This window comes from Chanodichthys erythropterus, chromosome 10 (genome assembly GCF_024489055.1).
Source record: "Chanodichthys erythropterus isolate Z2021 chromosome 10, ASM2448905v1, whole genome shotgun sequence".
Taxonomy (NCBI): Eukaryota; Metazoa; Chordata; class Actinopteri; order Cypriniformes; family Xenocyprididae; genus Chanodichthys; species Chanodichthys erythropterus.
The window spans coordinates 6,568,439-6,585,342 of record NC_090230.1 but is presented as its reverse complement, the minus strand read 5'-3'; the positions used below and the strand labels follow the sequence as shown (position 1 = coordinate 6,585,342).

The window sequence follows — 16,904 nt, the reverse complement described above, 5'->3', positions numbered from 1 at the left end:
AATTTACAGAAACAGCTGGACTACAGCAGAGAAACATGGATTTGCAGTTATCATTTTGTGTCAAACTGTTGGATCTTGAGGTAAAATCATACTGTATATATTGTGTTGACAAATCATTATTTTCCATTTTATATTCTGCATAATTGGGTGTTTTTAAATAAACACTGACAAAAACTATACTATAGAACTATATAGGGCTGGACAATATGACGATATAACATTGATATAAGTGATTACTCGGATTTAAACCTACTGATATTGTAGCCTAGTTAATATAATAATATAAAATATTCACAGGCAGATTTGCTTTATGTGTTTCCCCGTCGTCGAAATCAGGCACATTTATTTGACAAGTTGTAAGAAAGATTTTCGAGTCCAACCTTTAGTGTAATTCGTAGTTTTATTCGCGTTTTCGCAGTTTCCCCTATTAACACTCTGAGGTCTGAGGGTATCGCCGGCGATACCACCGCATTTTTTTTTTTCTTACCAGTGTGAAAGAGACTCAAAATACTCCATCAATGTGGCACATACAATTAAGAGTTATACACCATTTTAATCTGTTGAATATCTTCTTTCATTTGTGTACACTCAGAGTAAAAACAAAATGCTGTGCTTTTTGTAAAATAAAGAAAACTAACATGATGCGTGATCTCTCGTCTCCCTCTGAACGAAGTCCAATCTGATAGTTCTCAGAAAATGAACTGTAACTTAGTGAATACTAATGACAAAAACATTAAACTTATGTTTAAAGAAACGTTGAAATGTCAGGTTTTAAATCGTGCAAGTCAAATCGAAAACAAACATTTTGTGTTTATGTAATCTGTATGAAAAGAGAGCCATGTCAGAAGTCTGTGATTCAGCTCATTATCTGCTAATGCGGCCACGCCCACGGAGCGAGTGCTATTCAGACACAAATTCAGAGGCAATACATGCATTCATCGTCTCAATCGTGTATTTATTGTCTTGAAAAGTGTTTATCTGGATGTTAAAGCCATGGTTAGCGAACTCTAGAAGACATGCAGTTAGTTCCTGGTTCTTCTTCTTCTTTATATGGATTTGTTGCATAAAGGTGTACAGAGCATCCTCCGGCTGCAAGTATGAATAGTATCCAACACTCATGGTGATGATATATAGAATAAATATAGAATAAATATTACTCCTCTGTATAGAAATTTGACATAAACATATTAGAATCCATCAGTATTTCTTCAAATGTGCATGCTTTAAGCTAAAAAAGCCTATATGAAATGCCATAGAGGTAACATAACTGTTCAGACACTTTGCATCACAGAAATACATTATATTTTAAGGAATATAATAGAATACCATTATTTTAAATTGAGCTGAGACATGATCACAGAGGGTTTTTTTCACACCCTACCTGACTGAAAGGCCTCATTAATATGCAAGTCATTTCAGGTCATTATTATTTGATTATTCTTCTCAGCTGTAAATGGCCCATTATTCATGATCATTCACGCCTCCACGCATACTGTGTTTATTGACAAAATTGACTTACAAAAACTAAATCAATAAATTGTTTTATATGAAGGAGTAGGCAGCATAATTTTTAAATAATTCTGAAGCAAAAACTCTAGTCTAAAACCTCCAATAACCAGAAGTCTTATGAACAAAGATTTAATATACTTTTTTTGGCCTTATTTCAGTGACTTAAGTTTTTTATTTTTTCAATAACCACGCATAAACATTATTCCTTCAAATACAAAAACATGTACATACATGTTCCTTACATATTATTGTAGCCTAGTTTGTGTTGAATACAGTGTAATGACACTTGTGTCATTAATGTGTTTATGAACAACTGAAAAAAAAGCACAAATGTCAGGGCATGCCAAAACTTCTCCAGGCCCCAAATCAGCCTCAGACTCCAGAGGGTTAAATCCAGTCATGCAGCAGGTTCTTTTGCCACTCAGTCCAGCTCAGGGAGCGTGGGAAAGAGACGTCGATGCATACCCTCTATAGTGTATCCCACAATTCTGACTTTTTTTTCTCTGAACTATGGAACTTTGGCTTCTCTTGTTTTAAGGACATTTAGATTTTTTGCTGAAAAACAAGATACTGATGAAAATGAAGAATTTTTCAGTGTCCAGTCTTTGTTTTTCTTTTACCTGAATAAATGGTTCTTTAAGGACTGTGAAATGATGTTTTAATTGCTAGTGCTAACTCATCCCTGTAATTACTGAAATTATTAATAATATCACAGATTATATATTTCACTAACTACATAGAGGTTTAAAATCTTGAAAAATACAGCAAAATGCATCACATTATATAAATGGCAACAGTCGAGGAAAGCTGGCCAAATGATTCTTCACACAACACACCTACAGAGCTCTCTCTCTCTCTCTCTCTCTCTCTCTCTCTCTCTCCACCCACTCCTCACAGTTTTGACAGGCTGCTAATGGTGCCTCTGCCTCCCTCTCAAAAGCTGTCTGACCCTGGAGTGGGCCACAAGTTTGGTCCAAAATTATATCATGCCTGGTCAAGTCTGAAAAGAGAAACGTACTGTTTTTGTTTTGTTTTTTTAGTTGCAAGAACTTTCCAGATAGAAGTTTTGTAAAAAAGCATCCTCAAAGCAATTGATTCTGTAACAGAACAGAATTTGACATTGACTTTAAAGAGGCACAATGTCTGTCCCTGAATAGTTTCACACTTTTTCTGTCCCTCTGTCTGTTTGAAGGCTCTCTTTTTCAATCTGTCTAACACCTGTTTCTCCAGTAACACATGCACATCATGACAGACATATTCATGGACGCTCACACACTCCAGTCACACTGTAAGCATCTGCAGTGCCGACTAGAATCCTCTCTGTGGGGGCAGTTTATTAAGGCAACAAATAATAATTATAAAGTTGTTGTTTAAAAGGAAAATAATAAAATATAATGACATATTAAATATAAAACAGACAAAAAAACTAAATATTTTATAACAAAAATAATCAAATGAAATGTTGTTATATTGTTAATACATCTTATTAATTCAATCAGTAGAAAAGTATAATAATAATAATATTTTTTAAATTTGTATTAACAACTTATGTATTTAATAAAAATATAATGAGATATTAAATATAAAACAGACAAAAACCAAAATATTGAAACCAGGGACACAAGTCGGCAGCACAACTTTCGAGCAAAATGAGAAAGAAGCATTTTTTTTCAAAATTGGTGATTTTAGTTTTTTTGCAGAATCTGTTAGTTGAGATCATGAAGAAGCCTTTCCGTGTTTGAGATAGCAGTATTGGTATATTTAAAAGCGTACATTTTGAGGTTGAAATCGGCTTGTTTTTCAGAGATTCTAGCACGCAGTAGGGGCGTGTCATTGTCTGTGTGTATTTCCATACTGGGAAGCGTGGCTACTTATTATGCAGCGCTCTGGCTGGCTCTAGCTGATATCAAAATTCAATGAAGAACCGTGGCCGTTACACCGAAAATGTTTTGAAGTACTTCTTCGACAAGCCGGATGCTTATGAACAAACGCTCACTGATTCTGAAGACGATCTGAGCGACGATGAAAGCGGCATAATAAGACATTACCTCTCTGGAGTCGAGTAACGCGTCGGCGCATTTTGCAGGATTTTTTTCACATTGCAGCAAAACAGACTTAAAATACTCCGTCATTTTTGTCATAGAGACATAAGTAATATATCAATTGAAACTATAGAATGTCTTCTTTTATTTGTGTACACTCAGAGTAAAAACAAAATGTTGTGCTTTTTGAAAAATAAAGAAAACTAACATGATGCGTGATCTCTCATCTCCCTCTGAACGAAGTCCAATCTGATAGTTCTCAGAAAATGAACTGTAACTTAGTGAATACTAATCATAAAAAAATTATACTTATGTCTGAAAAAACGTTGAAATGTCAAGTTTTAAAACACGTAAGTCAAACAAACTTTCTGTGTTTATGTAATCTGTATGAAAAGAGAGCCATGTCAGAAGTCTGAGATTCAGCTCATTATCCGCTAATGCGGCCACGCCCACGGAGGGAGCGCTATTCAGACGCAAATTCAGTCAATACATGCAGACATCATCTCAATTGTGTATTTATTGTCTTGAAAAGTGTTTTCAATAGCCATAGTTAGCAATCTCTGGCCTCTGTTAGTCCAGTTAGTTCCTGGATTGCCTATTCTTCTTTAACAGGCTTCTAAGGTGAGAAAATTTCATTTCATGATTATAGTGACCCAAATGATCACGGTTATCACATAATCCTGTTCAAAAAGTAAATTCACCAAGTTTCATGTGGAAAACCAGCAAATAACAAATAAAATTAGTATCAATATGTACTAGGGGGTCCGGGGGCATGCCCCCCCGGAGGAAAATTTTGTACATTTTAAATTTAAATGCATAAATCTGGTGTATTCTGAGAGCAAAATTACGTGACTAAATCAATAAAGAATTTTGTGCTCTAAAAGTAATTTATTTATTGGTGATGGTAGGGCATATTAGTCATGTACACAACTTATAGGCTAAATGATAGTTCATAAGTGGTCAAACATGTAGAGTACACATTTAAACCATTAAAAATATGTAGCAAAAGAGGTTACCTTTTGTTGAATTAATTTATTAGTGGGAGCCTGTATCTTTGATTTGTTAACCAATCCAGAATGCACTAAACACTACATCTCATTATAGAGAAAAATAACAAATGAATAAAAATATATTCATAAGCTGACCAATAAATAAATAAGTAAACTAGGTGAGTATATAATTAAGCAGCGAAAAATATTCTATACTAAAAACTTTGCACAGTAATTTTATAAATCCAAATGTTAATAAAAAGTTTAAAATTACTATTTGTATTATGCAATTAGATTTATATTTAAATAATTATATGTATTTATATTAATGTAACATTAAAAGACGCTTATTTTAAATGTAAATGTAAAGCTTTTTAATGGGGCAACAAGCTATAGATATGACAGAACAAAATAGGCTATTAATAATCTTTCAGTGTGCAAAACCATGCTCACTTCAAAACAACAGCAAAAAAACGCTAATGCGCATCCCGGGTGCAGAATGATGCGCTTGAAGCAATATCGAGTCAGAGCAAGCAGTTGTGCTGCGCATTGAAAAGTTCAAGGCACAAAGAGAATCCCTGTGTACAGTTTATTAATCATACGTTTCTTTCATTTTTAAATTCCAGTTATTGTGCGTGTGATTCAATTCATAGTCCTTGTGTTGAGCGATCTAACAGACATCCTGTAGCCAGTATGACATCGTTCAGAAACAGCAATAAACTCCAGCAAGATAAAGTCATTTTATGCAAATCCACAGCTCTTTATCTACATAACAAGTGTTATAATGGGAATATAATGGGAGTTTTACCGTGCTGACTGTCGTTACCGAAAGCGACGCGCTGTTTAAATGCTGAATGATTGACAGCTGTAGCGGAGGGAAGACGAGTTTCTGACCGAACTTATCAATGTATATTTCTTCTGTCCCTCACATGAAGCTATGGAATGGTTTCAGATGACTTTGAATATAGTGCACGAAAACTTAATTGGTGCTAGTTTACTTATTTTGCTCTATGTCTCCCACTTTTGCCATATAAAAGAGCACAATTTATTAGTGTTAGGGTTAGATGAATAGGTTTCATGCAAACTGATCTTTTGGGTCAACATCGAAACCTTTAGTTTTGAAGCGACACAAGTTTACCATCAAAACACTACCAATTCTTTGTTTCAAAATAGGTGTTGCCAGTCAGTATCGGCCATTATTATTTGCCATTATGTTCTTTTCGTGATTGATTAAAATGCATGACAGCTGCTTGTCTCCATTCAAACTCAGATTAATTACTCCGCTTTGAAGGTGCCTTTAATATTTGATCTTGTTAATTGCAGTATTCCACCGATTCCCAGAAGTTCATTTCATGTTCAGAATCCCTTGTCTTTTTTTTTTTTTTAACCCAAATGCACTCTCTGAACATGTTTCTTTACGTTATAAAGATCATACGGCAACCTGAAAGCCTGTCAGCCTTTACACACTCAAGACACTAAATGTGTTATTACCGTGTGCGGCATGACCGAGCGATCGCTACACAATAGGATTTGAACAATTGCAGCAGAGTCATTTGAATGGGACAAAGCTGGGAAATAATAGCGCTGCTGATGTTGGAAGATTTTAATGAATACTTGTCACTGCTGCCAGAGGACAATACCGTCTCCATCGGGGAAGTGGGTCGGCGCCTTCCAGCGACATGATTGGTTGTTCTCAGCAGAGCCGTTCCTTCAGGCGGATGCACAGGGAACTGATGAGTCAATGTGAACATGTGAAGCATGTGCTGGAATGTGCAATCGTGTTCATTTATGTGCACATATACACATAATGGACATGTGAGATCAGAAATTCACATCTGTGTCAAATATGTTCTCTTGCATGATTGCACATGATTCCATAAACAACTGATTAGCAAGTTTAATAATATATTTATTATATTATATTATATTATATTATATTATATTATATTATATTATATTATATTATATTATATTATATTATATTATTATGATATAATATAATATTACTTTTTGCAGTAACAAGTAGTGTAACTAATTACTAATAAGATAAAAAAAAAAAAAAAGACCATCCACACTGAAAATAATGACTTTGTGGTATGGTAAAATCTATTACATTAATTCATGTAATTTATACATTGTAAAATCAAGATTAAGTTGGTACTATAATATCTTGAGTAAAATTTACACAATTTATTCATGTAATAACATAACTGAGAAGAAAAAGTAAATTGTATCTTATATTTACAAATACTATTTAACTATTTTATAGTCACAGCACATTCACCAAAAAAACTAAGTAAATTTTAATCTGAAAAAAGCAAAGTGTGTCGGTGCGGTTTTTTTTTTGTTTTTTTTACAAGATCCGGCTTGCAGTGGCAGAGACGGTCCGTAGACATTGGTCTGCGAAGCATCAATGGAAACTTTACAAATCCTGACCGCTGTTGGAAGCTTCGCAACCGCGTGCATTAGATACAGGGCATCCGTACTGTCTCATCGCGCTGCACCGCATATTATTTACCTTGCTTTTTGACCCATCGTGATGCTCGTCGCATTGCTGTAATCTTGTCTTTATTTATTTAATTGTTTGGAAAGTCGTGTTTTTTGTTTGGTTTTGCTACTGAAATGGAAGCACTCACTTAAAACGAGGATGTTTGCTGCTTTTTTTAATAGGCCTATATTTAAATGAACATTTACTTAATTTTATTGTGTATAATCTACTGGGGGATTTATAGTTCCCAGAATGCTTTGCATCGGATTTAATTTGAAGAGAAAATGTTTAATTTGTTTATCTTCATGTGTTTTAAGCAAGATAAATAAGTAAAAGACTTGTTATTATTGTTTAATGTTCTATTAAGGTGGGATTTAGAAAAGTTTTTGTCATGTTGGGAGTTTTGGGGGTTACCGTCGTGGTGACAAGTGGAGCCTGACGTTAGTTTGACGACAGGTTAGACCGGCATGTAAAACAATTACTGAATAAGTAATTGTAAGTAGTAATACTGTTAAAAGTTTTATTCTTACAACATTCTGCTTAGAATGTGTGAGTTTTGCTAAAGTTAGAGTAAAACCAAGGCAAGAATTATTGCAGTGTATATAATAATAGTGAGTAATATTAATTTATTAAACTAAGTAATTCAAAATGTGAAATGGATAGACATTATAAAATCTACTTAATTACTTCATAACAGTAAATGTTAAAGATTAATAAAATTTACTTGATATTTTCACATTTTAAATTTAAATTTACTTAATTTTACTTAATGTCTTCACAAATGTTACATTTAGAGTTAAGTACATTTTACTTGATACTGGCAAGTAAATTGTACTTGATATCACAGCAGTAAAATTTACTTAGAAAATCTGAGTGCAAATTGTTACAATGATTTTATCAAGTAAATCCTACAAGTTGTTTTTATCAGTGCATAAAACATCTCATTACTTAGTTATTTTTGATGCCTTAACCCCTACTGATTTGAAATCCAACAATCCAAAATTTCCTAGATTTATTTTCGTAATTTTCACGATTTGCACAGACACATGATTTCACCAGTGTAGCAGGCAAGCTTGTAATATGGAAAAGCTTACATTCAGCGGATGGAAATATTGCCATTACATTGATTTTTTTCAGGAGAAAAGACGATCTGAACACCGTTGTGTAAGTTTTGGCATTACTTTAGTCTGGCATTACATAGCTTGCCAACCCACATCCCTCTGATCCTAAAATAAATTATATTACTATAATTAAAAATCTATTTCTAAAACAAAACATGTTCTTATGAACTTATGTGATATAATGACATATAATTGTATATGGGTAACAGATAAATTATAGCTAAAATAGCTTCAAGCTACACATGACAATTTATGAGATTAATACAACACTTTTACTTAAAAGTTACTATCAATCACCATTGAGTGTTTGTAATAAATCCAATCCAATGTGGATTTAGTTCAAATCACAAGGCAGAAATATGTCGTTAGTAACATTTTAGAACAATTTTATGGGGAAGATATTAGTGTTGTCAAAAGTACCGACTTTGATACCAAGTCGGTACTGAAACTTTGATCGCTGTTGAGCAGATTTGTAAACGCCTCTGATTGGCTATTGTGTTCAGGCACTCAACATTATGTCTGTAATTGGCTACAGTGATCAACACACGGGAGCATTTGAAAGCACACAGAAGTGTTTGAATGTGAAAGTAGGAGCGTTTGAAAGCAGGCGTCTATCAGTGGACCGGTCTGCTGATAGACACCTGCTTTCAAACGCTCCTGTGTGTATCTGTGTAAATGCTCGGTGAAGAGCTTCATTGATGTCTATTTACAACATGTTTTTGAAGCGTGATCATTGAAACCAATCACAGACATATCTGATGAGCGCGTGAACACAATGGCCAATCAGAGGTGTTTACGAATCCACTCAACAGCGCTCAAAACGTCATATTTTTTTAAAATGCCAGTACCATCTCAGTAATAACTCTTTTGACTACATTAGTACAGTGGTTCCCAACCTTTTGTCCATGAAGCCCCCCCTCCATACATACAAGAAACCCTGAGAGGACCCAAAAACAAACAAACAAAACAAAAAAAACATGCAAATTCACTCTCTACCAGCATGTGGTTCTTATGGAACAGCAACAAAAAAGGCTTTTCTTAGTATTTAAATATCTAAAAAATCTTAAATCACTATACTTTTTGATGTGTGTTTTTGCTTAAAACAAGCTAAATTATCTGCCAATGGGGTAAGAAAATAATCTTTTCTGTTTGGGACAGAAACAAAAAACAAGATTTCAAACAGAAACAAGAATATTTTTCTTACCCCATTGGCAAATAATTTTGCACATTAACTCTTACTTTTGTAGCTTTAGTAAGGATTAATCTATATTTAAAGTGAACTGTGAACTTTATACAGTTTCTGTATATTTCCTACCTGTTAGATCAAATATTTCAAATATACTGTTTTTATGTTGTTTATACATTAATTTGTGAAATTATTACAATATAAAAATACATAAAAAATAATAAAAGACTGCTTAAAAAATACAGTAATATTATATGTAATCTTTGGATGTAAAACTTTATTTATTTATTTATTTATTCATTCATTCATTTATTTAAATAATTGTTGTATACTTCATCTGGCTAGACATCCTAAACAAACTGAGACTGTGTTCCTGAATTCATTTTTTTGCTGTTTTCTACATCAGTAATTCCAATGCCTAAACTTCACATTGGTCCTTTTAGCTGCATGAAAAACAAAACAGCTATTCAAATTTTGAATAAATTATACATGGGAAGCGAGCAACGCAGCAACCCCCATTTTATTAGGGTCACTGAAGTTGTCACTGCAATTTTACGTGGTTTTCCACTCCTGTTTCAGCTCGGTAGTTCAGCATGGACTCACTGACAGAACTTGAGTCTTTAGACTATAGTCTAATTTAACTGCATGCATGTGCTTGACAGACATATCAGTGATCATTTACAACCTGCAATCTCTGCACTAAAACACATTGTAGAATATACACCGAATATATTCCACACATTTGTTTGTGCATGACGAAAATACATGTTCCCTCACAAAGCCTGTATCGCGACCAAGAAACTGAAGACTTAATACTCGTGCTAACAGCAGAAGTAGCATTGAGATATTTTGATCTGAGTTTTCATCTTGATGCTGTGTATTTGTTATGCATGAGGACTGGTTCCTGTGGATCGGATGTGCCAAGTGGAGAATTCTCTGCAAGGAGAACTGGCTTGAAATCATGAATTAATATCTAATTAAGATCTCAAAAATAACATTTCAGAGTTTGTTGGCACTCAGACAGTCATTAGGGCTTCACGTTTTTTTCCAATGATGCCATTGCCAGCATTTCAGTATTTCACTGCATGAACATTTCAACATCAAATAAACACATGTTTATTTGATATGTAGAATGCTTAACAAATTATTTCACCCAAAAATGAAAATTCTGCAATTATTTACTCACCCTTGTGTTGTTCAAAATCCAGTTCGCCTTGCGTGCTCACATGGAACATAAGAAGAGTTAGTTTGCAGAATGTTCATGCTCCCTTTTTCCTTAAAATGAAGAAATTAATTATAGATTTATTCATTTAGAAATAACAAGGAAAATAATTCATTCATTATACAAAAAGAGATACTTTGCAGTAGGTTCATGCTCTTTTCCATAAAATCAAGGAATTATCAATTAGTTTTAAAAAATAAATAAATAAACCACTTTGATTGTATATTATTTAATAATAATAAAAAATATGTATTTATAAATGAATTATATATATATATTTTATATATATATATATATATATTAATTCAAAAATAAAAATGTAAATAAACTCATCTATCTGATTTGATGTAATTCGGATTTGATCCAATTTATATTTATATATATATATATATATATATATATATATATATATATATATATATATATATATATATATTAATTCAAAAATAAAAATGTAAATAAACTCATCTATCTGATTTGATGTCATTCGGATTTGATCCAATTTATATATATATATATATATATATATATATATATATATATAAAACTATCAATTTATTAATTCAAAAGTAAATTCAAATAAACCACTTTATTTGACTTTAATTTAATTAAAATAAATATTTGATATTAATATATTAGAATTAATGTCTAATTAAGATCTCAAAAATAACATTTCAGAGTTTGCTGGCACTCAGACAGTCATTAGGGCTTCACGTTATTTTCTGATGGATGGAAGGATGGATGGATGGATGGATGGATGGATGGATGGATGGATGGATGGATGGATGGATGGATGGATAGAATTGGTTAACCACCTATAATCATAATGTTTTGCCACTTACAGAAGCACTAATTGGCTTCTCATAATGCTGTTCATCTGAGAGTCGGTTTTGTCTCTCAGAAATGACAAAAAGGTGGCATCTGTCCTTCAGTAAAAATATCCAGGCAGCACCTTTCATACAGATGTGGCGGTATGCAAGTATTGTATTCGTATCCATCTCTCTGGTGCCACAGACTCCATTATGTTCTATCAGAGCAGGCAGGAAGCGTGCGGCTCTGTTTCCTATGATCTAATTACAGCACAGTCAATTCACTTCATCTACTGGAAACTCACTTTATTAACTTTCTCAGTGTATGCCCACATCTTTCCTGTACGGGGTCTGGAATAATTCAGAAAGGTCTGCTTCTTAAATTGATGAAATACAGATGTGTTGCAATAAGGAGCCACAAGTGCTCCTTTATATTAAAATATTTAATTTGTTTGTGAAAAAAAATATTTAATAGTCCTGTCAACTGTTAAGTTGTTAATAAAATAAAATGGAGTCAATTATCACTGTATTCATTCAGAAAAAGTAATGTGATTAAATAGACATATTTCAAATGTTTTATAACTAGATTTAAATACAGTTAAAAGTTCAACTTGTGAACTTTCTAATAAAGCAATTTAAATGTTGCATTTAAAAATATTTATTTCTTGTTATATTTATCTACATTTATAAACATGAATTAAATAAGCAGTATTAAAAATGCCTATTTATTTGTCATTTTGTAAAGTGATTTAGTTACTTTTTTTATAATAGCATATTCTATAAATAACACTCCAATAAATAATTAAATAAACAGTTTTGAATAATTTACACATTTGTCAAATTAAAGGATATTTATTATTGTGTTGTTATATTTAACTAGCCTTTAAAAAATAATTAAATAACCAGTGTTATTTGTGGATTATTATTTTTATTATTATTATTATTATTATTATTTTTTTTTTTTTTTGTACACTTTTTAGCATGAATTGCTATTTATTTGTCACTAATTTTTATTATATTTATTTTTGATTAAATAAAAGTGTTCTTTACACATTAGTGGCATTGTTTTTTAGTTTTTATTTTAGTTTAATTATAGTTTTATTAACTATTTCCCCACCAGCGTTTTTTTTTTTTTTTTTTTTTTTTTTTAAATCATGTTTTTGTTAAAGACTACATCTGGATCAGATTCAGAATGATGATGAAAACACAGATGAGTGGATTGAGTTCATCAACACCCCCAAAACTTGCATAGTCCTATAGACTCTTCCTGAGTCGACATTTAATTCGGGCAGTTTTGTATGCTGCTTAATGCTGATGATCGCGTTATTTTACATATGCTATCGCTGGTTTCTGCTTCTTTTTCACCTGTGTTTTGATTCAGAGAGTCTGTACTCTTTCAGAAGATGTATAACAGTAAAAGCACGGAAAGCCAGAAAATTCCGTCAATGGCGGAGAAAGAGTTAATATTTTGAATTAGCTTTCATATTTTTAATTTTCGTGTTAGTTTTAGTTTATTTTAGTCATTTCGTTATGCACTTTTTTTTTTTAATTATTATTATTTAAGATTTTGTTTTAGTTAGTTTCAGTGCTGTCAAGCGATTAATCGCATCCAAAATAAAAGTTTGTTTACATAGTATATGTGTGTGTACTGTGCATGTACTGTATATATAAATACACACACATGCATGTACACTCCAAATGTTTCAAACAGGTTTCAAAGTTCAAGTTTCTGAAAACGATACTGTCATTGTCTCCATGTATACAACAAAAATGCAAATTTTTAAACGTTATGCGCACATGTATTACGTGTTCAGTCTAAAGTGTTTCTTTACAAAGTGACATCACCAACTACTGGACTGGCATGAATAATAAAAGCGTTTTTAATAGTTTTCACAGATCCGTGTGAATGGGGATCATTTTGACAACCTTGTCGTCTGCACACGGAAAAACGCGAATTAATAACTTTTCAGTTTTTAGTACATCGTTATCGTGTAAACAAATTGATAAAATCTGGGTCAGACAACTTGGGTCTTTTAAATGACAACTTGCTCATGTGAACTTTTATAGAATCAACTTTTTCTTTTTATTCCTCCAGTGAAAAGTTTATGGTGAGACTCAACAAAAATGGTGGCCCAAAAAACCCAGAGAAGGTTGACCGCCTCTGCGCACTATTTACGGTAGGAACACATTTAATAAACAGCATTGGTATTGCTATGGCTAAAAGGTACATACTAATTTCATATAAAAATAGGTACTAACTTTTATAAAAAAGATGCTGAATTGCTTCATTTATTTTCTCACAGGACCTAAGCAACAAGGACATGAAGAGAGATCTGTACATTGTGTCCCAAGTCATCAGGACGGGTGAGTGTCCCGTCTCATTTAACGTCTTTCCCTTTCTGTCTCTTCTTCTATCAATTTCCTTCATTTGGAGCCAAATGTGCCTCAGTTGCCACAAGGCATTGCATTTCTGCCAGCAATTGCATCTCTAGAGTGGTTACATAAGTGTGGCGTTGCAAGTTCCATTCCTTTTTAAAAAGGGACGGGTGGTTCGAACAGACCATTCAACCTCCCCCCAAATGAGACAAAACTTCCTGCTGCTCTCAAAATGGAAATGACACTGAATGACCATTTTAACCTCATTTGTGAGCATTGCGGAAACTTCAGTTATCTTTACATATTGTCACGATTAGGAATGGAAGTGTTTGAAATTTGTTTGAATTAGTTTTGCAAAATTATGAGAGTAGTAAATGTGATTCAATTTCTTTCCATTTCAATTAATGAATTAATTTAATGATTCATTTGTATAAAAAAAAGATTTATTATAAAAATGTATTATTATATTGATGCATATAACAATTATTAAATAGCCTTAAAAAATAAAGGCCACAAAATATATGGATGTACAGTAAATATCACTGTTCATTATAATGTATTATTATTAGGGATGTCAAGCGATTACATTTTTTAATCAAATTAATTACATGATGTGCCGATTAATACATCTAATTAATAGCAAATTTAGTCGCAAATTAATCGCACATTAAATTTACACATACACTTTTAGCTCCTGAACAACAGCCATGTTTTGTTTTTGTTTTTTTCTCTCCCAGAAGCTGCATCTGAATTGGTATTTAGATATATTTACAGACTGTTTATTACAGTTCAGAGGTGCCATGAATGCATTTACACTGCAGTTACAATTGCATAAATAATGCCATGCATTTTAAATGGGTATTAATGGGATAGTTCACCCAAAAAGGAACATTCTGTCATCATTTACTGTCATCATTTAGAAAATAATTTGACAAATGTCTCAGTATTTATTAATTATTTATTATTATTCATACAATGAAAGTCAATGGTAACCAGAACAGTTTGGTTAACAACATTCTTCAAAATACAAAAAAAAAACAAATTTCTCAGTATTTTATTTTATTTTATTTTATTTTATTTTATTTTATTTTATTTTATTTTATTTTATTTTATTTTATTTTATTTTATTTTATTTTATTTTATTTTATTTTATTTTATTTTATTTTATTTTATTTTATTTTATTTTATTTTATTATTTTCATAGAATGGAAGTCACTGGTAACCAAAACAGTTTGGTTAGCAACATTCTTCAAAATACAAAAAAACTAATTTCTCAGTATTTTTATTTATTTATTTATTTATTTATTCATTTATGTATGTATGTATGTATGTATGTATGTATGTATGTATTATTATTATTATTATTATTATTATTATTATTATTATTTTCATAGAATGGAAGTCACTGGTAACCAAAACAGTTTGGTTACAAACATTCTTCAAAATATATTATATGTCCTGCAAAAGAAAGAAAGTCATACAGGTTTGAAACAATGAGGGCGAGTAAATTATTACAGAATTTTCATTTTGATGTAAACTCTCCTTTTAGTGTTGTTTTTTTTTTTTTTTTTTTTTATGGATTTTTTTTTTATGACTGAATGAATGAATGAATGAATGAATGAATGAATGAATGAATGAATGAATGAATGAATGAATGAATGAAATGATACTCTAAATAACAACTAAAACTACCAGTAGCTGGTGGTAAATGTCTTAATGAGCAAGTCATTTAGTTGTTCATTTATTCAATTCATTCAAACAGCTGATTCATTTAGGAATGAAGTAAATGACTCTTTTTATAAATGGGCCATTGTTTCAGCTGATTTATTCAGAGAGGAAACAGTGTTGAGATGCACAACAGTTGTGCTCTGGCTTTATAGGTAATATTTTTGTATGCAAAATTGATCTAAAACTGATGCTATTGTGTCTAAAATGTAAAACAATAATAACTTAATAATATTTACTATAAAATCAGTATCACATTTGCACTCGTAATAATCTGGACAAAAAACATTCTTGTGTGATATTGCTTGACTATATCATATGATATCATATGAGAAGAAAAACTCATACAGGATCATTTTTGCAGAAATGTCTTGAATTTTAGGGTGATTCTAACTGCATTCTACAGGCTCCATCACACAGTGAGTTGTTGTACTGCTTCATATTAGTCACCCAACCAACTTTATGAAATGTAAGATGAAATACGTAGCTTTGGGTTGGCATGGGGCGGGTGTGTTAAATGTGTTAATCAATCGATTTAAAAAAACAACAACTAATTAATCCTACTTTTTTCTGTAACTAATCACTATTAATCACACCTAAGATTAATGTTTTTAATATTTTTTATTATATTTATTTTGTAATACGTTCACATTGAATCTCCAAAATAATGTAGAAACAACATAAAGACAGTATATTTGAAATATTTGTTTAATGGCATCTTTTTACTAAGCACTATGAATGAAGGCCAGTATCACTGATACCAGTACTGATACTGATGTCTCTATATGCCCCCCCCCCCCCCCCCTCAATTTTAGCCATTAATTATAACCATTCAACATTACAGTATAATTGAAAGCCATTATTTTTAAACATTTCATAGGCTTTAAAAAATATAACTTTTAATTTAAGTGAACTTAAAAAATGTTTCAAATAAACCCTTTGTAATAAATGTGACATTTAGCTCTGCCTTTAATATATCAGGGCTCATCGCTAAGGGTTTTTTCTCCTGGCCTAATCAGACTGATTCAGATTTTTACATGCCCTGCCAAAATGCACATAGTTATTGTTTTCATTGTTTTTGACCCGTGTAACCTGGTAAACCGTTCTTTACGATTTTCAAGCACATCTAACAGGTAAATTTACAGAAACTGAATAATTTTCTGAATAATCTGTACAGTTAATAAACACTGCTCAGTCTTCACTGCATAAATTATAAATTGAATACTTATTAAAGCTACAAAAGTGATTTAGCCAAGAACAGCGATTGATTTTTTTTTTCTTTGTCTTTTGTTCTTTGATTAACATTAATGAAAGAGAGCAGCAGATTTATTAGGCCACTGCCACTTTACGACGTGACACACATGAATCAGATCTGACACGCATCCAATTTTCTCTAATGAACTCTACATTCATTTAACACTTTTTAACTAATTTAAG

At 31.8% G+C, this 16,904-nt stretch overlaps 1 protein-coding gene across 11 annotated transcripts in view; it reads left to right on the top strand.

Moving 5' to 3' along the window:
* The window catches only part of dock3 (dedicator of cytokinesis 3), a 276,148-nt gene that overhangs the window by 185,766 nt on the left and 73,478 nt on the right, over positions 1-16,904 (top strand). For all 11 annotated transcript variants that reach the window (XR_010896060.1, XM_067395896.1, XM_067395895.1 and 8 more), the window contains 2 exons: positions 13,462-13,543; positions 13,670-13,730. Coding sequence is in view for 10 of the 11 variants with exons in the window: in XM_067395896.1 (XP_067251997.1) it covers positions 13,462-13,543; positions 13,670-13,730 (143 nt within the window). In the remaining variant the exon portion in view is untranslated. The remainder of the gene's footprint in view (positions 1-13,461; positions 13,544-13,669; positions 13,731-16,904) is intronic.